Source organism: Anabrus simplex, chromosome 2, assembly GCF_040414725.1.
Source record: "Anabrus simplex isolate iqAnaSimp1 chromosome 2, ASM4041472v1, whole genome shotgun sequence".
In the NCBI taxonomy this organism is placed as follows: domain Eukaryota; kingdom Metazoa; phylum Arthropoda; class Insecta; order Orthoptera; family Tettigoniidae; genus Anabrus; species Anabrus simplex.
Window position 1 is genome coordinate 683,972,704 of NC_090266.1, and position 26,563 is coordinate 683,999,266.

General features: G+C 37.8%; 1 protein-coding gene across 2 annotated transcripts in view; it reads left to right on the forward strand.

Moving 5' to 3' along the window:
- Nucleotides 1–26,563, forward strand: part of Acph-1 (Acid phosphatase 1) — a 261,970-nt gene that overhangs the window by 224,462 nt on the left and 10,945 nt on the right. For both annotated transcript variants that reach the window (XM_068226254.1, XM_067141277.2), the window contains 2 exons: nt 4,051–4,259; nt 17,472–17,655. In XM_068226254.1, the coding sequence (XP_068082355.1) occupies nt 4,051–4,259; nt 17,472–17,655 (393 nt within the window). The remainder of the gene's footprint in view (nt 1–4,050; nt 4,260–17,471; nt 17,656–26,563) is intronic.

Sequence of the window (26,563 nt, forward strand, 5' to 3'; positions counted from 1 at the left end):
TGATGTTTGGCCAGTGTTGTTGACTAGTGACCACAGCTCAGTGTTTGCTGAGCTCTCACGGGAAACGTTTTGATTAAGTCAGCATTGAAGAGCACTTGCTCCGTGCTTTGTCTCTCACTGCACATGGCTTGGTAATACTGAGATGGGTGCTCACATTAACCAGGTCGAAATAGCCAGCGTTACCAGCTGTCATATGCCAAATGTTGGACTATTTTGAGTGTAAGATTTTTGCAGATGTCTTTGTTGGGATATTGTAACTTCTGTTAATTTAGCTCTGTCAGAATTATATTATATCTGTGTTAACACATTGCTGACCGGATGCTTGAGCTTGTCACATACCGTGTGGACCGGACATTTTTCTAAGCGTACTAGGGTGCACATGATTGTAAAAATGTACATAAATATTAAACCAGTCAAGATTTTATCTTTAAAGTTGGTGGATCTGCCTTTACAAAGCCGTCTTCAGCGTCAATTACTAACCTATCATTAATGTTTACATCGTTGTCGTCGTCAGAGTCACTTGAATAAATAAGCACACTAGGTAAATTACGGCGTGTAGAGGCTTGAACATCACTTCCACTATCACTCTCACATTCAGTTTCCACTAATTCATTATCACTATATCCATTTGAACGATCATCAGCATATAATTCTTCTAAAATGTCGTCGTCAGGTAACACCGTATTCTGTCATTGACTGAACCGGCAGAAAGAAAGTCGACGTTTCAAAACTAAATCAAAGAATAAGAGAGGCCGTGAATAAAAGAAAAGTGGCAGATATACATCTACGATTTATTCTACTCAATGTGCAAGTCCGAAATAGTTCAATATATGAGTAGCCTAGTTACAAACATGCCAACTCCATTTTTTTTTTAAATCAGGGTTATTGCCGATTCATACTGTAAAGAATATGGGGAATCTCATTACGAGATTAGTTAGTATCAAAATTGGCCATAACAGTGTTAATTTAGCATTATAAAATCAACCTAAGTTACATAAACGTCCAACTCCTTAAGGCATTGGTAACAAAATCGACCAATTCCACGTCGACCAATCATAATTTTTAATTTAATCACATGACTGGCACAGATGTTTGTGGGAACTGGAAGTAAACAGTGGTTGTTGATATTGTGTGATATGAACGATTGCTGTACTATAAATTTTTAGCTGGTGTTAATAGTTTTATTTTACCGTAAAAGGAATTAGGTAATTATACATCAAAAGGTTACTTTGTGATATGGAGAAAAATAACACTGGCCATTCTTACATGCCGAGTGATAGAGTTTTTGGAACAATTGAAAGAGATTTAAAGAAAGTGGATACAATTGTTCAACTAGAAGACTACCACGATGTTTTTAGGAAACATGGAATGGTAAAGCTCCTGAAAATTCACTGGAATAATCTTGATTTAAAAGCTGAAGCTAAAACGTGTGTGAAAGATCCTGGAGCACTTCACTTTAAAATTTCACAAACTAAAAGACTTGTGCTTACAAGGAAGTCAAACTCGATTACTGTTAGTGGGGAACTCGACTATAATTTTGAGATTGCGCAGTCATTGTCAGTTACGAAAAAGGTAAACGGTAAAGGTAAAAGGTAAACGACCGAAAGATATAAATCCTACAGAACTAGTTCCTGGCATCAGAGTAAAGCCATTGAAGATACAAGATGTGAGAAATTTGCTTCAGAAACACTATGGAGAAGAGTGGAACAAACATGAGAAACTGAAATGGTTTCAAAAGATTATTGACGAAAATGACACCAAGCCAGAGGTACCTGCAGCGGCTGATTGTTGTGAATGTCTCATTCAGAATACTGAGGGTGATTTTGAAGTTGTTGAAGTGATTCTGCAGTTTCAAAAAAACTGAAAACTATCATAGAATGTATGAAAGATCAACTTTCTTATATTTGTCTCATTTATAAAATAATCACATTTTCTTCATTAAAATTGACAATTTTACATATTACATGTTTGTTGAATGCATCTGTCATAAATTTTAGAATTACTGACCATTTTACTATGTTAAATCAGTGCATTAGGCGTGGAGTTCAGTTACAAAGGTGGCCAGCTCCATTGTTTACTTACAAACTTGGCCAACTCCATATTTCAACAGTGATTTTCTACTTAACTATGGAATATCATATGAAAATATTTATGTAAATATGTTTCTGATGTTGCTGAGAATCTGCATTCAAAAAATTAACTCAAAAGGTAAGTAGGAAATGTATTAAACAGTTTTTTGCCTCTCCTGAAAAATTTTAAGAAATGGAGGTGGCCATGTTTGTAACTGGACTACCCATATGGTCAAGAGATGTCACAGGAAGACCGAAAACAATGTCGTGAATAAAACCGAGATTTCTCGGGGCCCGTCACCTACCGCTGGCGAGTGTACTGCGAGATTTCTCGGGGCCCGTCACCCATGTGTTAAGTAATGACAAGTGCTAAAAACAAAGTTGTTCATAGTGCAGGAAGGGAGGTAGTACACAGTGTAATTGCTTTCTGTGGATTAGAAAGGAAAAAGCTGCAAATTCCTTTAGTTTAATTGTCTATCAAGCAGTTAAATGCGTTTCAGCAGCAACAGGAAAATCAAGACATTTGTTAAGAAAATCTGAAAGGAGGTGATAGTGATTGAGATATATGGGATGAAGTTGTCCACTCCAGATAGAGTAGTGAATAAGAAAATCTTTCTGGTTGACATGGATAAGCACATCTTGAGGTAAAAGGTTCAGGAGTATTATGAAATAAAGTAGTAAATATGAACATTAAGGAAATTACGATCTGTGCTCCGTGATGAGATAGATTACAATGGGAGCTACGGCCAGTGTTGCACTTGTTAAGTTTTAATTTTTGAAGTGTCAGAATGAAAGGAAAAATGTGAAGGAAGGAAGTGGTATTGTGTTTAGGGAATCAGTATACTGGAGAACTTTATAGGAGAATGACAAGCTGGGTGGCAAGAAAAGATCTATCACATATTTGGACAAAACATATTTCCATCTTATACTATAAAAATGTGTTGGTAGGACAATTCAGCTGGAGGTGTTCTGACTTTGGTCAATGCAAGTCATAAGTGGAAAAGGCAGTGAAAAAGGGTTTGTACTAGGCAGACTGTGAGTCTTCAAATAAAAAATCAAATCTGGTGATTTATTTGACAAAATAAAACACAGCTGGTTCCGAACATACCAGATAATTTTATCGTAGTGATGGTAACTTGGCAGAATTGTAAGACTAGTACCAGTGTATGCCATGGACGATTACTGTAAATCTTTTGAGTCACTCGGTAGTGATATAATAACCTCCATATCACTGTGATTTAAAACTCTTCAGAATAAATATGGAGTATTGTGAAGCATCGAATTGCTGATAGAAATATGATCCAGTTACCAGGGGACATATATTGCATCGTGAGAGACGCTTGAGCAATTATAACGAATGATGAAAAGAAAAAGGAGTGTCGGCATTTCGACAAGCCATCAACTGAGTACTGGAAGAGGGATGGGTTGCTCGAAGATGTAGAGGAACTCAGCAAACATGTTGGTCGTAGCGGTGATAGTGATTTGTACACTGAAAGTGACTGTTCAATTCACAGTGGAATATCAGGAATAGAGTTATTAAATTAATAGTACCAGTATCTATAAATGGCCAGTGGTACTCTGTGCGAGATCATATCCAGATTGTATATTCCTTATATGGTATGGTAAGTAAAATTCACTGCCTTTTTATTAGCGTGTTTCTACAGTAAATTGTTCTTGTCTTGTTAAGAGCTGGCTGTGGCACTGTGCCGATAACAGTGTGTTCACAGTTTTCTCTCTCATGCTCTCCCTGTTGTACCAGATGACAGAACTGGGGCTCACACATGTTGGCTTGCAGGGTTGTACTTCAAACAAGTTATCTGTTGCTGTGTGATTATATTTTTCTGTTGTAAATCATTTTGATTATGTTCAATTTTGAGTGTGTGCTTCCACATCAGGCACCCAGAAGATCTGTTTTCAATCCATGCATATGGGAATTGTATTAGTCCTTTTGATATTATTAACAATTATTTATGTTATACAGGACCATTGTTGGGGGAAATAATATCTAATATGAAGAAAGCAGCAGGTGGATTGTTACTACCTCCATTCAAACTCTTTATGTATTCTGCACATGATACAACTGTGGCAAATCTCCTGATGACACTTGGTGTATTTGATGGCCACTGCCCACCATATACGGCTCTTATTCTCATTGAACTGAGAAACAAACTGGAAGATTACTATGTTACAGTAAGTATGTTACTGTATGACTCAGTGTTTTCAGTATTAACAAAGCAACAATTTTTCGTTCATAAAAGTCACGTTGTACTATTACTCATGCTCAACAAACTTTAGAATTTATCTCCATTTTAATATGCATGATTGTATGAATAATTTAATATTAAAATATTTTACTGTTATCAACATTACAACGTTATAAATTAGAGATAGGTTGATACCAAACTTACTCAATACTTTTTACCAAATAAAATAAAAGAGCACAGCTGTGAGCTTGCATCCAGGAGATAGTGGGTTTGAACCCCACTGTTGGCAGCCCTGAAGGTGGTTTTCCGTGGTTTCCCATTTTCACACCAGGCAAACGCTGGGGCCGTACCTTAATTAAGGCCACGACCGCTTCCTTTCCATTCCTAGGCCTTTCCTATCCCATGTCCGGCTCCATGGCTAAAAGGTTAGCGTGCTGACCTTTGGTCACGGGGGTCCCGGGTTTGATTCCCTGCAGGGTCGGGAATTTTAACCATAATTGGTTAATTTCGCTGGCACTGGGACTGGGTGTATGTTTTGTCTTCATCATCACTTCATCCTCATCACGACACGCAGGTCGCCTACGGGGGTCAAATCAAAAGACCTGCATCTGGCGAGCCGAACTTGTACTCGGGCATTCCCAGCACTAACAGCCATACGCCATTTCATTTTAATTTCCTGTCCCATCGTCGCCATATGACCTATCTGTGTCGGTGCGACATAAAGCAAATAGGAAAAAAAGTATCATTTTAATATTTTGAGAGTATTAACACATCAAAACATGAAATGACTGGATCTGAAATTCCTTACTCACTGAATGTGTTTTTTAGTACGAAACATTTACAGAGCAGCTGGCCATGTGGTTTGGGGCATAAAGCTGTCAGTTTGTATTTGGGAGATAGTGGATTTGAATCCCACTGTCGGCAACCCTGAAGGTGGTTTTCCGTGGTTTCCCCATTTTCACACCAGGCAGGTCCATCTTGAATCAGAGTTGTGGTTGAGGAGGCTGTTTCTTTGCAGCTTTGAGAGTGGATTTTGAGGATTGTTTGAAACTTAGTATACTAATTTTCTACATAATGCAAAAAGATTCTGAATATTCTTTGTAGTGAAAAGTTCATGTTTCAAAACAAGTTGGAGTGTACGAGCCACACATGGCACGTAGAGAAGTTTGCTGATATCATAGCACTCAATCAGTTACAACCGTTGTTTTGAATCAAAGCTGCTATTGTATCCATTGAACCCCAAGTTTTGCAATATTTTCACCTATGTGACCTCTTCTTTAAATGGTATTACTTCATTGAACATATGCTGAAGTTGATGGTTCTAATCTACAAAGTGAACTGTTGATTCATAGGTAATTGTCACATGCTGTTGATGTCCATATATCCTTGATAAGAGTTATGCTATCTGCATTTCAGAGCTCATATTTTATTCTTCTTTCTACTTCCTTATACAGTTCTGAGATGATGTGATTTTATATATACTTAGAAAGAATTTATTAATTTGACCATTTTTATGGTCTTTTTAAATTATTATTCCATATTAACTTTCACCATTAATCTCATAACACTGAAAATCAAGAGTTTAATAGGTGTCTGCCAGGTTGGCAACCTGGCTCGCGTGGTTAATAACTAAGACGTTAAGGAGTTATTGAATGGAGGCTCTCTGTGAAATTACTTTTTTAAACGAATTTGATATACACGAAGTTTTATTATTAGGAGGAATTGTAGAGTACACAAGGTATTTCATTTATAATAAGGTAGATACAGTTTTTTAACATTTTAATTGTAATAATTGGACAACAGTTCTTACTTGTATCTAGCAGCTCAAGTTTTATTGTAATCCCATATTGGGATTATTAGAAGAAAATTAATTAGTTGTAACAACAGTCTTAGTTGTAAGTTTTTAATTATAATGCATTGTGGGATTTTATTCAAGTCATCAGTGTTTTTGGGGAATTATTTTCACTGAGGAAGAGAAAGGACTATATTCTCAAAATATGTATGAGTAGGTAAATGTTATAAACAAAGTGTTTTGTATAAGAGTATATAAGTCCAGTCCTGCAGTGTAGGGGGCAACTCGTCCGCCTGTCATCCGGCGGCCGCGGGTTCGATCTCGGCCGGGTCAGGGTTTTTAAAATGTAATGCTTAATATCCCTGGCCTGGGGACTGGGTGTTTGTGACGTCCTTAATCTTCCTTTCCTCACACACAACTATCCACACTGTAACCGGTTTCCAGCGGTTACACGATACACAGCTAAGAAAAGAGGGAAACAAATCAAATTACACGGGACCTTAAAACCTTAACACACCATAATCATCAGATGAACTACGGCAATATGCACCAAAATATCAGGTTGGGCAACTTGAAGACTATAATAAAGGAATGTGGAGCGAGGCTGGGAAACCTATCAGGGTATTGGGATACGAAGGTTGCGGATTTCCGGAAAAATCAACGGTGATCCCTTGATTTGAGATATTATTTTCCAAAATAAACATTACAAGGTATGTTTCGAACAAAATTCATCTACACAATTAGAAATAGGAAAGGACTTCCACCTATCAATACGAAAATAAGACTTGAACACAGAAGTCAACCGATGAACTGAATAATACACAAGACACGAACGTTCATGTGCATGAAGTGTTCCTGCATATATTGTTTTTATTTTATATACTTATAAGTTAGCTTTAAGTAGAGATAGTATTTTATAAACTAATTTTAAGACCTAAAGCATATCATTATAGACATACAATTGCATTGTCACACATAGTGACATACACGCCAGTTCCCATTTTGACGTGACCAAATATTTGTTATCATATGGCATTCCCCAGACAATGTAATCTTTATCATAGCTTCATGATCTATATGTGAATGTATTGTTCAGCTGAAGATGACCCTATGGAGGAGGTCGAAACTGGTACTGTAGCAAAATAAGTGTAATAAATAAGTATTGATAGGTGGAAGTCCTTTCCTATTTTTAATTGTGTAGTTTGTCAATACTGATATGAAGATCATAGATTACAAAAGATACATCTATCCAAACAATCCACTTATGCCATTTCCAAAATACAAATTAGATGTACGTTGCCAAAAGCTTTGCTATTAGGTCAAAAGGTAAACTAGATATCTTAACATATTGCAACTTCTACAATACAATTTTGAGGGTAAGAGGAAACACAGGATACAAATACAATATAAAATGAAAGATAATCGTGCTTTCTAAGACATCTGAGAAATTAAGTGGCAAGTCTGGGCGAGTAGGGCAAACTCCTATGTGAAAATACAAGCGAACATTAAATGTAAATTAAAGGGGAACTGAAATCAACAGTGCTTACCCCAAGGTAGCCCATTTCGGGAGCAAGAATTCACCGACGTGCGACTAACCGCTGGCCCTGGTGTGATTACCGAGTGACCAATCAGAGCACAGGAGCCTCCCTATCGCCAACCAGATCCACCAATGAAAGCTCTTTATCAAGTCGCGATGTTTTTGCAATATTCCAGAACATAGGCAGACATTAATCGCAGACTTTCCATCTTCCAGAATTAGTAAGGACATGCTTCTAGAGTCGACAGGGGCCAACACACCCTGTTCCAAAAGTCCGCGTCACAAACTTTCTAGACTGTTACAAATATTACAGAACAATAATTTACAATCTAGTAGTTACTTAAGTAACTCCAGTAGCCTCCCTAGTCTGTCAGTAGTCTTCCCAATATACGGCAGAAATGCTTTAGTTGCAGGCCGCTTCTCTTTTTTCTCCCTTGTTGTTGTACGTCTGGGATGGAGTGCTTGTTGGATATCTTTTTGGCTGTACCTATTAACGAGTAGGGCCATATTGAGGTGGCTGAGCTCCTAGTTTAAGTGCTGAGGTTGACAAATTCTCATTGCACGACCAGCTAGCGTCTTAATCACTCTCTTCCCATGGTTAAAGCGAACGCCACTGTCATCATGGCTACTAATGATTACAATGCGAAGATCTCAGAGACTTTGGACACAGAGACCTACCGCAGACTACCAAAAGATCCAACCAATCGGATTCTTCGAAACATCATTAGCCTTATTAAGGCCTCATCATCGCCAGACAATGTGAAGAGGGAAACCTCCAAAAGTGAAGCTCTACCTCCAAGACTGTATGGCTTAGCCAAAATTCACAAAGGCCCATTATGAGTACTATTGGATCACCAAACTACAGTATTGCTAAACATCTGGCCACCTTACTACAATCTTACATCGGTGGCACACAGTCGTACATCAGAGATTCAAGCCACTTCATAGAAAAGCCGAAGAACATCCAGTTAGAATATGTCATAGAAAGAAAGAGATCCACCTGATCAATACTAATTTATTAAAATTTTCTTAATAACAGGACCTCTTCACAAGTCATCCTCAGCTGTCATATACATACACATTAGAATACATGTTTTAATAGTTGTACCTTGCCAATAAACATTTCATATTTGACTGACATTAGGTAATATGTTTCAGAGTGAATAATTCTGTTTTTTATGTCTTAAGTTTAGAAAACCAATAATACATTAAAAGGATATCTCTTTTTGAACACATTAAAAGGATCACAACAAATGATAAAATTTGCTATGTACATCTGACCTTGAATATATCATTAACGTTGAAGTTTTACCAGTAAAACAAGTTCCTAGAATGACTTTGTCATATTGCATTATTTTTAGTCGTAAGGTCTATAAAATGTGCTTAAATGTAGCTGCGTATGCTCTTATAATATACTTTATATTAGGCTTATACCTTGTCAAATTAAGTAATATGAATCTGAGCTTGAATTTACGTTTACAAAGTGAAATGTATGCGTTTATAATAACAGTAAGCCAGGTAATTAAAACCTGTGTTGAATGACCTCTTCAATTGTATACTGTGTAAAATACATTACATGCAACATAAGACAATAGTACACTTCAATATGCAAATGTTAAAAAGAGTATAAGACATTCATGCAAGTTTTTGTAGAGTTCATATGAAGTACTGTTTTCGTTACGTGTACATACCAAGATCAAATGGGGCACTTTTTGGTCACTATATGATATTTACTTAAAGTCCAACCATTATATAGCTTATATTTTGTTCTAGTTAAAATGTACAGATTTGAAGATGAATGTGCTGCTGAAGTTTGAAACCGTTAATACAGGAACACTAGCGTGTGAAAGCTGTTGTTGTAGGTGGTTTTTTTCTGGTCTATAACACTTGCTATCTGTAAAAGTAAATAAATTAATTAGAAGCGTCTTGGGATGTTAAAGTGTTGAACGTGTGTGTGTGTGTGTGTTTTTTTTTTTTTTTTTTTTTTTACTTACGGTCGTTGGCTGATTGGGAAGTGTGCAGCTTGGCGTGAACTTCTGGTATTAGTGTCTGTTGTCGTGAGGGGAATGGAGGGGTGGGCAAGGGGAGTTGCTACATGCGTAGGGGTGGAGTTAGGCATGTCCTTCACCTGCGCTGTGGGTTGCGCGTGGCGTTGTTTATTGACTGTTCTAAGATAATAGTTTTTTTACAAAAGGGATGATTTTGTTAAATAAAATATTGGTTTTTTCGGTTATTTCGTTAATGTTATAATTAGGGTTGGCATATTGATCTATTGTTCTGTATAATTCTTCAGTAGTATTGAGTAAGGGTCCTTTGGGGTTTGTACTTAATATTTTCATATCATTACCTATATTAGTAAAATTATGTTTGTACTCGACCATGTGTTGTCCTATTGCTGAAAAATGATTATGCTTTATAGCATTGACGTGTTCATTGTATCTGATAGTAAAGTTTCTACCAGTACTTCCTATGTAACTTGTTAAGCAATTATTGCAGCTGATTCGGTAAACTCCAGAACGAAGGTATTTGTTGTTTTTGCTAATGGTTTTTGTATTATGTATGATGATATTACTATTACGTGTAGTCCTGTAGGCTATTTCAAGATTATGTTTTTTGAAAATGTTGGTTAATGAGTATATGTGCTATTATTAAATGTAAAGGTTGCGTAGTCTTTCTTAGGTTTGTCTATTTTTGATAGTTTAGTTTTGGGTCGTGATTTGAACTTATGAATGATTGAATTGACTATATCTTTCTTGTATCCATTTTTTCTTGCTATTTCTTGGATCAGATGTATCTCTTCATTAAAATCTGTTTTTGAAAGTGGTATGTTAAAGGCTCTATAAACCATACTGTAATACGCTGCTTTTTTTATGGGAGTTGGGGTGAATGGAATTTGTTCCTATTGTATTTATTGTATGGGTGGGCTTGCAATAAATTTTGAAGGTCAAATGATTATCATGTCTAGTAATAGTCAGATCGAGATAGTTCAGTTTGCAGTTGTTTTCTGATTCTTTTGTAAATTGTATATGTGGGTCTATGGTATTTATTCTGTCTAAGAAAGTGTTGTCATTAGTTTATTATTGATGATGGCAAAAATGTCATCAACAAATCTGCACCAAAAGAATATTCCATCTATTGTACTAATTGAGTTGTATTCGAGATGGTCTATATATAATTCAGCAATTATACCGGAGGCGGAGGATCCCATTGGTAAGCCTAGCTGTTGATAAATTGTCATAGAACCTGAAAAAGTTGTTATTGATGGCGAATTCTGATAATATTATGAACTCCTCGATTTCTAAATTACTTAGTTTACTGTGAGTTTTGAGATTGGATAAGATTATATCTATAGTTTTTTTAGTGGGGATATTTGGGTACATATTGGTTATGTTGTATGATGCTAAGGAATGGTATTGTTCTAACTGTAGCTCCTTAGTTTTTTGCAGAAATCTACTGAATTACGTATAGTTTTATTGGCTTGAAATAAGTAATGTTTTTTAAGAAATTTTTGGATAAATTGCGATAACTTATGTGTAGGACTCGCTCTGTAATTTACTATGGGTCTCATGGGTATGTTGTCCTTATGTATTTTTGGAAGAGCTTTTGCATTCGGTAGTTGGGGGTTCATTACTATGAGATTTGAAGCTTCCGTTTCTGTAAGCAAAAGGTGTGTGTTTATGAGTAAGGTCTTGAGATTTTGTATCATATTTGTAGGATCCTTGCGTATGATCCGGAAGGTGTCATTTTTGAAGACTTTTTTGTTTTTTGAATGTATTCATTTTTGTCAATGATTACTGGTGTGTTGCCTTTATCTGCTTTAGTTACGACCAGATTGTTCTGTTTTATCTTGTTATTTAGTCTGTTTATGTGTGTTATATTCATTTTGTTGCTGTGTGAACTATTTTCTTGTACTTTGTTAATATACTGCGGTATTTTTTTTGCGATGTCGTGTTTTACTTCATCTCGTAGGTCATATGGAATTTTCTGTATTGCAAGTTCAGTTTCCGTGATGGTAGTTGTGATATTTTGTAAAACTGAGGTATTGCCCCAGTTATGTTTTGGACCCTTACTCAGTATTTCAATTTCTGTTTCATCGAACACTGTGTTCGTGAGATTTTTAATGGATGGATGGATGGAAATTATGTTCAATGTCAGATTTAGGTTGGGATGAAGTGATCTTATTCGTACTGGGAATCATGGGTTCCGTTCTTTGTGTCTGTTTTAAAAAGTCTAATTTTTTACTAAGGTTGTTTTGTGTTTTTATGGCTAAGTTCTCTATTTTATAGTTAGTGATACGTTGAAAGTGATCCCAATAACTGTGCAGCAGTTCTTGGGATACTCTCAAATGCAGTGGATACAATTCATTATTCAAATGTTGTTTTTTACGGTAAAAAACTTGATTTCTGTTTTTAGCCAGATTTTGTTAGTTTTATTCAATGTGTTACGCGTCTGATTAGTGACTCTATGCTTATTGTTGTATTTACTGAGAAATTTAGGAGTTAGGTTGTTCGCAAGGCATTCTTTTAGAAATGCAATATTCTTGGTGGTATTCATTAACTTGATTCTAATGTTTCTGTATCTATACGCATTACGTCTTGCCTGGTTGGCATTAATATCTTGATTAATTAATTTCATAATGTTCCGTATTGATATCTATAATATGTCATAGAAAGAAAGAAATCCACCTGATCAATACTAATTTATTAAAATTTTCTTAATAACAGGACCTCTTCACAAGTCATCCTCAGCTGTCATATACATACACATTAGAATACATGTTTTAATAGTTGTACCTTGCCAATAAACATTTCATATTTGACTGACATTAGGTAATATGTTTCAGAGTGAATAATTCTGTTTTTTATGTCTAAGTTTAGAAAACCAATAATACATTAAAAGGATATCTCTTTTTGAACACATTAAAAGGATCACAACAAATGATAAAATTTGCTATGTACATCTGACCTTGAATATATCATTAACGTTCAAGTTTTACCAGTAAAATAAGTTCCTAGAATGACTTTGTCATATTGCGTTATTTTTAGTCGTAAGGTCTATAAAATGTGCTTAAATGTAGCTGCGTATGCTCTTATAATATACTTTATATTAGGCTTATACCTTGTCAAATTAAGTAATATGAATCTGAGCTTGAATTTACGTTTACAAAGTGAAATGTATGCGTTTATAATAACAGTAAGCCAGGTAATAAAACCTGTGTTGAATGACCTCTTCAATTGTATACTGTGTAAAATACATTACATGCAACATAAGACAATAGTACACTTCAATATGCAAATGTTAAAAAGAGTATAAGACATTCATGCAAGTTTTTGTAGAATTCATATGAAGTACTGTATTCGTTACGCGTACATGCCAAGATCAAATGGGGCACTTTTTGGTCACTATATGATATTTACTTAAAGTCCAACCACTATATAGCTTATATTTTGTTCTAGTTAAAATGTACAGATTTGAAGATGAATGTCCTGCTGAAGTTTGAAACCGTTAATACAGGAACACTAGCGTGTGAAAGCTGTTGTTGTAGGTGGTTCTTTTCCAGTCTATAACACTTGCTAACTATCTGTAAAAGTAAATAAATTAATTAGAAGCGTCTTGGGATGTTAAAGTGTTGAACTTGTGTGTGTGTGTTTTGTGTGTGTGTGTGGTTTTTTTTTTACTTACCGTCGTTGGGTGCTTGGCGTGTACTATAGCGTGAACTTCTGGTATTAGTGTCTGTTGTCGTGAGGGGAATTAAGGGGTGGGCGAGGGGATTTGCTACATACGTAGGGGTGGAGTTAGGCGTGTCCTTCACCTGCACTGTGGGTTGCGCGTGGCGTTGTTTATTGACTGTTCTAAGATAATAGTTTTTACAAAAGGGATGATTTTGTTAAATAAAATATTGGTTTTTTCGGTTATTTCGTTAATGTTATAATTAGGGTTGGCATATTGATCTATTGTTATATTACTGAAGAACTGTACATACATATTCATACTCGCACTTGTTTCATTGTAGAAGTCAAAGTATGCTAAAAACATCAAGACATGTGATACCTGATTACTAAACTTTTAGAAAACATAGACTTCCTACTGATGCAAGTTTTACTAAACATAGTACTATTTAACTTGGAAATAAGATATTTTTAAAACTTAAAATAAGAATATCAACATTGCAATACTGAAATCAAATGAATGAGTGTGTGATTGAACATCAAGTTCAATGACATTATAACGAACTGGTGAACAATTTTAAACTTTGAAATTTCTTTTCCAAGCACATTTTAACACTAAAACACATCAATGTAACGTAGAATTAGTAATTTAAAGTTAGAATAAGTAGTGTTTTAATATTATATGTAATTTTTAATAAGCTCAAGGTTCTTCAGCAGTTGAAGGTGACCCACACATAGGATCGAAATCGGTACTCCAATGTAAAATGTTTAAAGTACCTTATAATAAAAAATAGTATTGATTATGTGGAAAGTCCAATCTTTATACTTGTAATCATTGGAATGATCAATACAGGAAATGAAGTTAATAAGTTATGCTATCGAAATCAGTTGGAACCCTTGATAATGCCAAGCGCAGGCTTAGGTGAAACGTCGGGACCATCACATGCTCCTAGATCATGGCCTACAAGCCCAGAAAACACTGACACCAAATGATATCCATGTTCCATATAAGCCCAGGAAATACAGTCCAGGAAATAAGTGACTAGACCTTGTAGTAATTTTGATACTGCCCTGCCGACAGATGAAAATAAGTAATGGTAGATCAAAGCTTTCTCTCTGACAAGGTCACACTGCAAGATGTGTATACTTTCTCACTGGCTTGGTTTAGACCATAAATTGTGAAGTGTTGCTTGTCGTTTTAAGATATTATTAATATGGTGAGATTTAGTTATATAATAGAACAAAGGATGTACATTTATGACCCATTAGAAAGAAGTTGGCCAGGTGTTGCAGAATAAGGTTTCGAAGAAAATATCCTTGTGTCACTGTATTCAGTGGCGGCTGGTGCAGAAAATCAGTTGTGTGCTGTAACCAATCCCACGTCCAAATATAAATATATTTAGAAATATATGCGGTTTTCAAGAGGCTCTCCACTGCGATTTCATACTGAACAAACACGCAAACAACTCCAACACGTACACACATTCCTCATACAAAACTAATTTAACACACAATAACACCTTCAATCACAAAACATTCATGAACTCAGAAACACTTGGTGTGAGCGCGCAGAAACAGAACTTCGCAACGTTATAAAATTAATTGAAATAAAATCAGCAACATCGTAAGGCAAAATTACATGTTATGTTGTTATAGTAAAATTTATGACCGCCTCCGTAGTGTAACGGTTAGTGTTATTAGCTGCCGTCCTAGGGGGCCTGGGTTCGATTCCTGGTACTGCCAGAAATTTAAGAATGGCAAGAGGTACATGCAGCTCACCTCCATTGGGGGTGTGCCTGAAAAGAGCTGCATCACCTCAGGATGAGGACACGAGTTTACTTAGTGAAATTTATAAACTAGACATTTTGTAATTAAAGGACATCACAATATCATGTCCTTATTTTGACAACATGAAAAGAATATTTTCTTATAGTTCATCAATTTACAAATGTGGCTATGGAATAGGCAAGTTGGGAGTATTAAAAGACCTGCAGCTGATGGCTTTCTCTACAGTATTTAGTTTCCCGTTTGCTTTGAGCGATCCACTCTAACACTACCGCTGAGTCACCTCCCACGTTCTCATTTCGGTCGAAATGCTGGTGTGATCAGTGCTGCCTCTATGTGGTCGAACGAAGACTCGCTGTGAAGTGATGTCTTGGCTGTTCTTTCCACAGCCTATCGAAGAAGTTAGGCACGCATGCGCAAAGGGCGGAGTTCCTGTTTTGTGGCAAAAGGGCTTAGAAATTCTCACTGTGAGCCATGCTGAGCTGTGATCTGCACAGCCAGCACCCGGCATGGAGCGCACGACTAACGTGGCTGTGAGGAGAGTTGAACGATTTGTTATTCTTTGGCTGGCGTCTTTTTCATTGCACTGTATTTGATTGTAGATAATATTATTAAAGTAATTTATTTTTCAAATAGACCATGTGCTGCAGCACTTCAGCACATAAGGTACGGCCGCCCCTGACTGTACTACCACTCCAGCAGCCTGTCTGGTGGCCATAATTGTTAAGGTGTCAAGTCTGACACCATGGTTAGCCTGTTCAAGTCCCTTGGGTAGAAAAAATATTTGCCACCAGAATGTTGCCCGGCAGGGTGGTATATAATTTCTAATCGTTAGATTGCATGCCAAAAGTCTGGATTCAATTTCAAACCTCTTTGGAGTGTTCATATGGAATGAGGGTATATGACACTGTTGATGGTGATTTGTCTATGGGACAGGGATGTTAAGCCTTAACAGGAATAGGCTATATGCCGACACTGGATTTCACCCTCTCCCTAACTCTTCATCTCACACCCAGACTTGCAGTTCGCCCCATTGGTGTCTAATAGAAAGACCTGCACCAGGTGAGCCAAACATGTTCTCAGATTCTCCAGACACTAAAAGCCATGCATTGGGAAAAAAAAAAAAAAAAAAAAAAAAAAAAAAAAAACACACACCTTCAATAATTGTAAGATTAATTTCAAAAAAGAAGTATGATAAATAGGTTTATTTCGGGACAAAAAGTATTGTAGAGCAGAAACAGTATTAACGAAAGAACATACTGACCACACAGATCCTTAAAAGGCTGCCTCATAAAGTAGATAGGATGGCGAGTAGAGAAGAAAGAAGAAAGGTTATGTTCATAACTTATTGTTTAGATTTTTTAATGCTGAAATACTTAGTGTCAAATTCACTACCATTTGAATGCTGTTTCTCCACAGTTACAGGCTTTCCTTCATATAAGTGTGCTGATGACAAATGCGTAGACAGAGAGTGAAAGCTTTCTAGGATGATGCCAAAACTGTAGAATTACAAATGAAAAGAACGATTAGACTGAGAAGGATCCTGATTGCGATGGATGGACCTGTTTAAGAATGTTATAACACTAAGGAATTTCGACTGGAACAAGTTGATGGGTGAGATGTAGTGAGGAGATAAAAATGAAATGGAGATGAACTATGCTTGTCCTGACCAGCTGCATCTGGATAGGGAGTCGTGGTGGTGGTTTCATCACCTGACCTGCCATGTATCTACATACTGGTGAAAGAGTTCCAAACGAAACCCCATGGCACAACAGCCCTGTGGGGCCGTGGCTTTTCGTGTGTAAATAAATCTAATGGGCTGCATCTGGTTAGGGAGTGGTGGTGGTGTTTACATCATCTGACTTGCCATGTAGCTACATACTGGTGAAAGAGTTTCAAACCAAACCCCATGGTGCAACAGCCCCAAAGGGCCTTGGTTTTTCACATGTAAACAAATCTACTTATAGTTAATTTAAAATTGTGTAAAACCAAAATTTTAATATTTTCTCTGTGATTTTGAGACAAACTGGCTGAATGACTGGAGACCGTAAAACCAAGAAGTTTCGAATATTGAATTCTTGAATGTTGATGTCTATTACTAATGAAATTCTAGAGGTTAAATAATCATCATCTTCATTAAGTTCATAAGCTTTTTTGCCTCCTAATGGTCCCACAGTCTCCATTTCGTTCAGTTGAAGGGTGTAGGTTTACACTCATGTCATCGTGTAGTGTATCGGTGGCCTGTTGTTCCTTCAGCTGTTCCTTGGCTCTCTTTCTGAAGACTTCCAGGTGTAGCCCACCTTTACAATCATATCTGCTTGATATAATTAAAGAATTTGATATTTCACTATTCTCATAAATCAGCATCCGATGGTACTACATGTGTTATACATCCTTTTTTTTTTTTTTTTCCAGGTGTCTTACAGGAATTCCTCATCTCATGATCCTTACCTGTTACGGATTCCAGGTTGTGATGTTGTTTGTCCATTGAAGAAGTTCATTGCTTTAACAGAGCCAGTTATACCAAAGAATTGGAAGGAAGAATGTCAGGTTCGAAGTATGATGGAAGAGTTCCAGTTGAACAGCCTTGCAGTATTAGGTAAGGGGTTGGTCACAAAATATTTTTAGATGTGTAATATATCATTGCATAATTATAGTCTATGCCAGGTATTGTATTATATATATATATATATATATATATATATATATATATATATACATATATACATATACATATATACATATATACATATACATATACATATATATATATATATGTATGTTGGGTATTCAGCCCGAAGGCTGGTTTGATCCTCGACAGTTCCGCCAACAGCTGTCATAAATAGCCTAGGCGTCACTGAAGAGGCATACCAGGGAAATGAGGAGTGAGGTAGTTTCCCGTTGCTTTCCTCACCAAGACAGAAGTTGCTATTACATATCAATATATATATATACATACACACAGTCGTTTAGCCCCTTAAGAAGCACGTGGAACCATTAAATAGCACTGGTATTCTTCATCTTCTTGTTCTTCTTATCTTCCCAAAACTTCCTCATCCTTTCACTATGGGCCTGCCGTCTTTCTTGTGTCCATGAGTTCTTGAGTTTCAAGCTTTTCTCAGATGGATTCTAGGGTGCAAATTTATGGGTGTTGATCTTTTGTCTGTGTATGTGTTCCTTGTGGTTGCCATTGGATCAAAGTTGACTTCTGCGAGGTCCTTTTGAGCATCCACTAGCCAGCGAACTTTGGTTTGTCGGTTTCCATTGATAATAAGAAATATTTTCATAGTCAGTCGTGAGTCATCCATTCATGCTCAATGTCCATAAAATTTCATATGCCGTTTGCGTGCGACTGAAGTGAATCGCTCAGTTAATGCATCGAGTTCTTCCGAGCTTTTTTGCATCCATATACCCTCTTGAAACTTGGGCCCGAATATCTTCCTCAGTATCTGTCGTTCAGTTTTCTCAATGTCCTTGATGTTAATGGTGAGTGATGATGTCTCAGTTGCGTAGAGTGCCTCAGGGAGGACAACAGTGTGGTAGTGTCGAAGTTTGGCTTTTGTGGATATTGATTTCTTATTGTAGAAGTTCCAGGTGATTAAGTATGCTTTACGTAGTTTTTCTGTGCGCATTTTGTTGGCTGCTTTTTCATTGCCTGAATTACAAATAATTTCATCCAAGTACTGGAATTGTTTGACTTGTAGAATGTTGCCATATTTGGTCACTAGTGATGTTAGGTGTGTGCACTTGGAGTCCATGTATTGCGTTTTTTCATAGGAGATGTGGAGACCAGTTTTGATTGCAATCTCGTGAAGCTTCTTGATGGCGTGCCTGGCTTCTTTGGGATTCCGGGTAATTATTGCTAGATCGTCAGCAAAGGCAAGGCATTTAATGTTAATCTGTTTACTTTTCGTTCCTATGTTTATTTCGGGTACTTCTTTCTCCCATGTTTTAATGACGTTATCCACTACTAGGTTGAACAGAAGTGGGGACAATGCATCACCTTGTCTAACGCCGGTTTTTATTTCAAAGGGTGCAAAGATTTCACACATGAACTTCACCTTAGAGGTTGTATCTGTTAAGGTTTGTTGGATTAACGTGACTGTTTTGTTATCAACACCGTATTCTCGAAGGACATTGAACAGAGTATCACGGTCTATTGAGTCGTATTTTTTTTTTAAATCTATGAAAGTGACCACTGTATGGTTTGACTGGCAGTGTTGGAGTATCATCTTCAGGTTCCAGATCTGTTCCACACATGATCGATGTGGACGGAAGCCTGCCTGGTATTCACCGATCTTATCTTCTGTCTGTTGTTCCAATCTGGTAAGCAGAGCACGTGAAAGAATTTTGTATGCTATTGGCAGAAGTTGTTTGGATCCATCTTGTCACCTTTCTTATGCAGTGGATGGATCAGGGCAGTTTTCCAATCTACAGGTATGACTCCACTATCCCATATGTTCACACAATGATGGCTTGTAATTGGTTGATCCTTTGATCCCCCCCAATCTTCAGCATCTCGGTGATTACACCATCTTCTCCTGGTGCTTTATTGTTCTTGAGATGTAATATGATGCTCCTTATCTCCTCATGAGTCTGTGGAAATAAATCTGGGTTTGGAGTGGGTATGTGGAATTGGAGTTTCTCAGTTGGTGGTTCGCAGTTGTGTAACTTTTTGAAGTGTTGTTTCAGGATGTCACAGTTAGCCTTTGTGTTGGTCTCGAGAGTTCCGTCAGGGCGCCGAAAACAAAGAGTGGGTGGCTTGTAGCTGGTCAGCTCTTCGCGTAAGATTTTGTAGAAATTTCTTGTGTTATTCCGTTTTAAGTCATTATCAATCTCCTGTAATCTTTTGTTATGGTATGCACGTTTAATTTGTCGGAGTGTTTTGGACGTTTGCTTCTGAGTTTCTGAAAAGATCTGCCAATTCTCTGGTGTTTGATGACTGTGCCAATTCTTCCAGGCTCGCATACATGTTTCCAGTGCTCTGTCACAATCCGAAGTCCACCATCTATGTTTCCGTTTATGGGGTGGTTGGCCAAGTTTCCTAGATGATTCTTGGATAGTCTCAAGAAGTGCATCCCATGTTTTTGCATTTGCCCACAATAATTGTGCAAACTCATGTGCATGTTCTTGCAGATAACCTGGTCAGTGTGTGGGATTGTAGGTTTTTGGTATTTCCTTCGATTGGGTCTGAAACGAATTTTGATTTGTGAGAGGTGGTGGTCTGACTCTACATAACCTTTGCGTACCCTGACGTTCATCATTTCTGGTGAAAACTTTCTGGTAATTGCTACATGATCGATCTGGTATTCGCCTAGGTGACTAATTGGTGATTTCCATGTGGTCATTTTTTTTGTGGAGGTTTCTTAAAGAGTGTGGACATCAGCTGGAGGTTTGCCATTCCACATACGTTCATTAAACGGTGTCCATTTGCGTTAGTCTTCTTGTGTGCTGAGAAACATCCAGTGATATGCCTGTGTTCCCTTTCTCTGCTGATTTGTGCATTTAAATCTCCAAGGAGGATTTTTACATGATGCTGAGTGATCTTGTTAAGTGCCCGTTCAAGTTGTGACTAAAATTTTTCAACCTTGTTTTTGTCAGGTCCAGTGTTGACTGGAGCGTTTGTATTAATTAGTGTATAGGCCTTATTGGCGCAATTAACTGTGAGTAAGGAGAGGCATTCTGAAGGTGACGCGAAGTCTATCACAGAGTTCTGGATACTGTTGTATACTAGGAATCCAGTTCCCAACACATACAGTTTGCTATTTAGCACTTTTGTTGCTGGCTTCCCCTTGTAGAAGCGGTAAACACTGGAGTCAAAATGATCAGAGTCGCGAAATCGTGTTTCTTGTATTGCAAGTATCAGGATCCGAAATCTGTCACAAGTATCCGTGACTGTCTTGAGTTTCCCTATTTTGGTCAGCGTCTGTGCGATAAGTTTACCAATGAATTGGGATTCCTTAGGTTTGAGGAGTTTTGGAAAGCTCCGACTCTTCCCAGCATGATGTCCTGGTCCCCCAGAATCCGAATGACCAGGTTTACCTTTACTATTGTCAGCTCGGGCCCGAGGTAGTTGCTTTGTTGCTGTTGTTTCCATCATGCTACATTCATGGTTGATTTTAGCTGGGGGGCATGAGCCCAAGGTGAGTGAATCACTGATGTCTGATTCGCTCTCATCGTAAGGGTTATTAATCCGTACAGGTAGCTGGTGTTCTGCTGTAGCCACTGAGGTCTTCACTTTTACCCTGAGCCTGGGCCCTACATATTAATTACCACTGGAGAGAGGGTAGTAGTTATGGGGTTGTAAGCCCCGGAGCTGAATAATAAGTCGCTCCTCTGGAGTACAGGCTCCTTTGCAGCCGCTTCACTGAAGAACAGACGCTGCTCTCTGAAGATGGTTCCTCCGCTTAATCCACCGTTGGGACATTGATGTCCTCATCCGCTTTCATAACCGTTGACTATCTTCACCACTCAACCGTTGTGCACTTTGTTTCCTCAAGATATTTTCTGGCTGTAATTTTACGGCTGTATTATTATTATTATTATTATTATTATTATTGTTATTATTGTTGTTGTTATTATTATTATTATTATTATTATTATTATTATTATTATTATTATTATTATTATTATTATTATTATTGTTATTATTCAGTTCCTTAGCTGAATGGTCAACATTGTGACCTTTGGTTCAGAGGGCCTTGGGCTCAATTTCCATCCATATCGTGGATTTTAACGATGTATGCTTAATTTCTGTAGCTTAGAGACTGGGCGTTTGTGTGTGTCTTTGTATATGTCTTCGTCTACATGCAACACACCATACTACCAACCACCACAAAAACACACAATAGTGAATACATCCATCCCCATAGGTTTGGTATCAGGAAGAGCATCGGACCTTTAAAACTAGACCAAATCCGCAGAAAGTACCTCCCTGAAGAAATTGGGAAAAGGCCAAAAGGAAGATAAACTCCACCCCCAGAAGGAAGGACAATGTTCTTTGAAGATGTTCATATTGTATTATTGCTGGCTATTGTGTGTTGGTTAGAGGTGTGATGTACTCAAGGACCGAGGACATGATGATGGACTATTTTTTATTGTTCAGATGTGGAGTTTAACTGACAGGGTGTTCATGTTTTATTATTCCTGGCCATTTTGTGTTGGTTAGAGGCACAATATACTCCAGGACTGAGGACATGATGCTGGGCTAATGTTCTGTACTATTCATATGTGGAGTCTGACTGACAAAATGGTCGTCTTGTATTATTGCTGGCTATTGTGTGTTGGTGAGAGGTGTGATGTGGCTGAGGGCCTGGGAACATGTTGGTGGACATGCTTTGCTTTTTATAAGTGAAGATTTTAATCAAACTAACCTCAAATTGTATGCATGCTGCTTTGTTTGCTTGCAAGTACGTCTGGTAACGTCTAAGCTATGGCATGTACCCTGAGTAAAAATTGTGCCATTACTGTAGAATACTATATGCGGGAGAGTACTCACATTACTACGTCTTGCCCAGACAAGCACAGAGAGAGAGAACTGTGAACTGTCATGTAAGCTCAGTTGAATGTACTGATGAGCATGAGGAGGAGAATGCACACGAGGAGGTTGCACTCCTTCTCAAGAGGATAATCAACAGAATTCTCAGTTGAAACTACTACATAATGTTGTACAGGCATTTGAACAAAAATTTATTGCACTGTTAATAAGACATTCGTGTCCTGTTGAACACAATGAACTGTATAATGAGTTCATCAATGTGCTACAAGAAGTAGGGAATAACCTACCTGGAACTAAACACCTGGTTACACGATTACAGGATTTGTTGAAATGCGGAAAAACAGACGTACATTTGCCAGGAACGATAGGAAGTACTGGAAAACTAGGAATCCTGGAAGGTGTTCCAGAGGAGACAGAAAGATGAGGGGGGAGAAATTTAACTGTGATCTCATCCAGTATCAGTATTTTAATGTACTTAAGAAATGGGTGAGGTCAGTATAGAACACTGATTTAAAAAAAAAAAAAACTTGAATATTGCACAATAGAAATGGAAACATTACAGGAATGTCTCAACAAGAAAATCGGGATCTAATAATGCATTACTGGACAATTATAACTCTACTGGATCTAGCATAGAGCAGGACGACCTTAATCGAAGATTTGATGTATCAGTTGAAGACATTGAAATATCCTTAACTAAGACAAAGTCAGACTCATCCCCAGGGCCAGATAAAATTTTAATACAAACACTGAAATTAATGCAGAGTTCTAAAGTCATTACTGCTTTAATGAAGGTAATGATTACGAGGGGCGTTTGAATAGTCCGTGCAAAAATAAAAACTACTTACGTGTTTGGGGTATACCTTTTTTTATTTTTTACACAGTCTCCTTTTAGGCTTATACACTTCGTCCAATGATGTTCTAGTTTGTTGATCCCTTCCGAATAATAGGATTTGTCCAAGTCTGCAAAATATCCATTAGTGTTTGCAATCACCCCCTCATTTGAATAAAATCTTTGTCCCGCTAGCCATTTCTTCAAATTGGGAACAAATAGTAGTCCACCGGGCGAGTTGGCCGTGCGCGTAGAGGCGCGGGGCTGTGAGCTTGCATCCGGGAGATAGTAGGTTCGAATCCCACTATCGGCAGCCCTGAAGATGGTTTTCCGTGGGTTCCCATTTTCACACCAGGCAAATGCTGGGGCTGTACCTTAATTAAGGCCACGGCCGCTTCCTTCCAACTCCTAGGCCTTTCCTATCCCATCATCGCCATAAGACCTATCTGTGTCGGTGCGACGTAAAGCCCCTAGCAAAAAAAAAAAAATAGTAGTCCAAGGGAGCCAAGTCTGGAGAATAGGGGGGATGTGAAACGAGTTGGAATCCTATTTCCATTAATTTTGCGACCACAACTGCTGAGGTGTGTGCTGGTGCGCTGTCGTGATGGAAAAGGACTTTCTTGTGGGCCAATCGCGTGCATTATTCTTACAGCTCGGTTTTCAAATGGTCCAATAACGATGAATAATATACACCTGTAATAGTTTTAACCTTTTCCAGATAGTCGATGAGGATTATCCCTTCCGAATCCCAAAAGATAGTCGCCATAACCTTTCTGGCCGAAGGAACGTCCTTCGCCTTTTTTGGTACAGATTCCCCCTTGGTAACCCATTGTTTAGATTGTTGTTTGGTCTCAGGAGTATAGTAATGTATCCATGTTTCATCCACAGTGACGAAACGACACTTAAAATCCTCCGGATTCTTCTGGAACAGCTGTAAACCATCCTTGCAACACCTTCACATGATTCTGTTTTTGGTCAAGCGTGAGCAATCGCGGCACCCATCTTGCAGATAGCTTTCTCATGTCCAAATGTTTATGCAGAATATTATGTACCCATTCAGTCGAAATGCCCACAGCACTAGCAATCTCACGCACCTTAACTCTTCTGTTATCCATCACCATATCATGGATTTGATCAATGATTTCTGGATTCGTAACCTCCACAGGCTGTCCAGAACGTTCAGCGTCACTTGTGCCCATATGGCCAGTCCGGAAATTTTGAAACCACTTATAAACTGTTCTAATCAAAGGTGCAGAGTCACCATAATGTTTATCAAGCTTCTCTTTAGTTTCCTGAGACGTTTTGCCTTTCATAAAGTAATGTTTAATCACCACACGAAATTATTTTTCGTCCATTCCTTGAAAATCACTTGACTTCCTTGATTCACACAAATGCCAAACACAAAGAAATCGACCAATATGGCTGAAACTTGGTGTGTGTTCATTCAAGAGATGTTACTAACTAAACATGACCTCGATACGCACCAGTGGTGCCATCTCTCGGACTTTGCACGGACTTTTCAAACCACCTTCGTAAATGGAATGTGATTCTGGATGGGACCCGAGAAGCAAAAACCGTACTAATCTACAAAGGCTAAGGCAATAAAAGCTGTCCTAACTGGCAGCCAATTCCTGTGTTTTCAGTGATTTGTGAGAGAGTTCTGGATTCCAAAGTGAGGGAGTTTATAATCTTTAGTGAGAGTCACCGGGCGAGTTGGCCATGCGGTTAGGGGCGTGCGGCTGTGAGCTTGCATCCCGGAGATAGTGGGTTTGAATCCCACTGTCAGCAGCCCTGAAGATGGTTTTCCATGATTTCCCAGACAACAGACAAATGCTGGGCCTGTACCTTAATTAAGGCCACGGCCGCTTCCTTCCAACTTCTAGACTTTTCCTATCCCATCGTCGCCATAAGACCTATCTTTGTCGGTGCGACACAAAGCTAGTAGCAACAAAAAAAAGAACAAAGTGAGTCACAAGGGATTTGTCAAACAACCAGGCACATACATTAACATTTTTCTGATTAATGGATGTTTAAGAAGAGCAAAGCAGAATAAGAACTAAGTTACAATAGTAATATTCGATGTTACACAGGCTTCTGATAATGTTGGTTTTGATCATTTACATAAATGTCTTGATAATCAGCTTATACCAACAAGCCTTTGTGGGATAGTCAAGAGTTTTTCCAGGGGAAACACTACCAGGATTCATGCCTTGAGACAGGTATCTGAGTGTATTGAGCTTAGAAGAGGCATTTTTTTAAGGGATCTCCTCTTTCTCCAATTCTTTTCAACCTATCAGTTAATTTTATCCTCAGAGATTCATCAGAGAAAAATCATTTGGTTTTGAAATTTCACCTGACCTAGACTAATTATCAGTAGCTGCCTTTGGAGATGACATAGCAGTTATTGGAAATTCGATGGATGCTGCACTGGAGTTAGTCATGACTGCTATGTCTCAACTTCAGCAAATTGGGCTTGACTTGAACATGGCGAAGACATCTTTAATTAATATAACTCAAGGTTAGCTATACAGAAGAACCTCTTCTAGAATCACCGATCTTATATAAAGTTAAAGGAACTGAAGATACCATTAAATATTTGGGAGTAACGTTTAAAGACAAAATCTGTTTTGACCCAGTTACCATCGGCCTTTTTAGAGGGTACAGACATGATTATTGAAAGTTCTGCTATAGAGCTTATTTTTTTTTACCAGTTGATATTCCCAACAGTATGTTGTATTGAGGGGGGAAAAGTCAGAGAGCTAAATTTAATTTGAGCTGCATGGGAAGTCATCCTCCAGCATTGTAATGTCTGTATTGCATTCTTGAGAGCTGAAAATGCACACACAAATGCAGTGTGGATGTTGGAGGATGAGTTAAAAACTTCATGTGATTGACTAATTTCCCTCCACCATCAGAAATGCCGAAGTCATCCGTGACTGAATTCCGAGAAGGACAGCGTAGCTGCGAGTTTGAAACTTGGAAATCTATGTGTGTAAGAGGTAAGGGGGTAGCAATGTACAGTTGAACAAATAGTTTCTGTGTCATCACTTCACTGATAAAACTGTACTCTTGATATAAAGTCCTTTGCCAAATTATCCTTTATATCAGGTAGGCCTAAATGAGTTATTCCCAAAATGATGATGATGATGATTTATAGGAATGCTAACATTTTTTCCT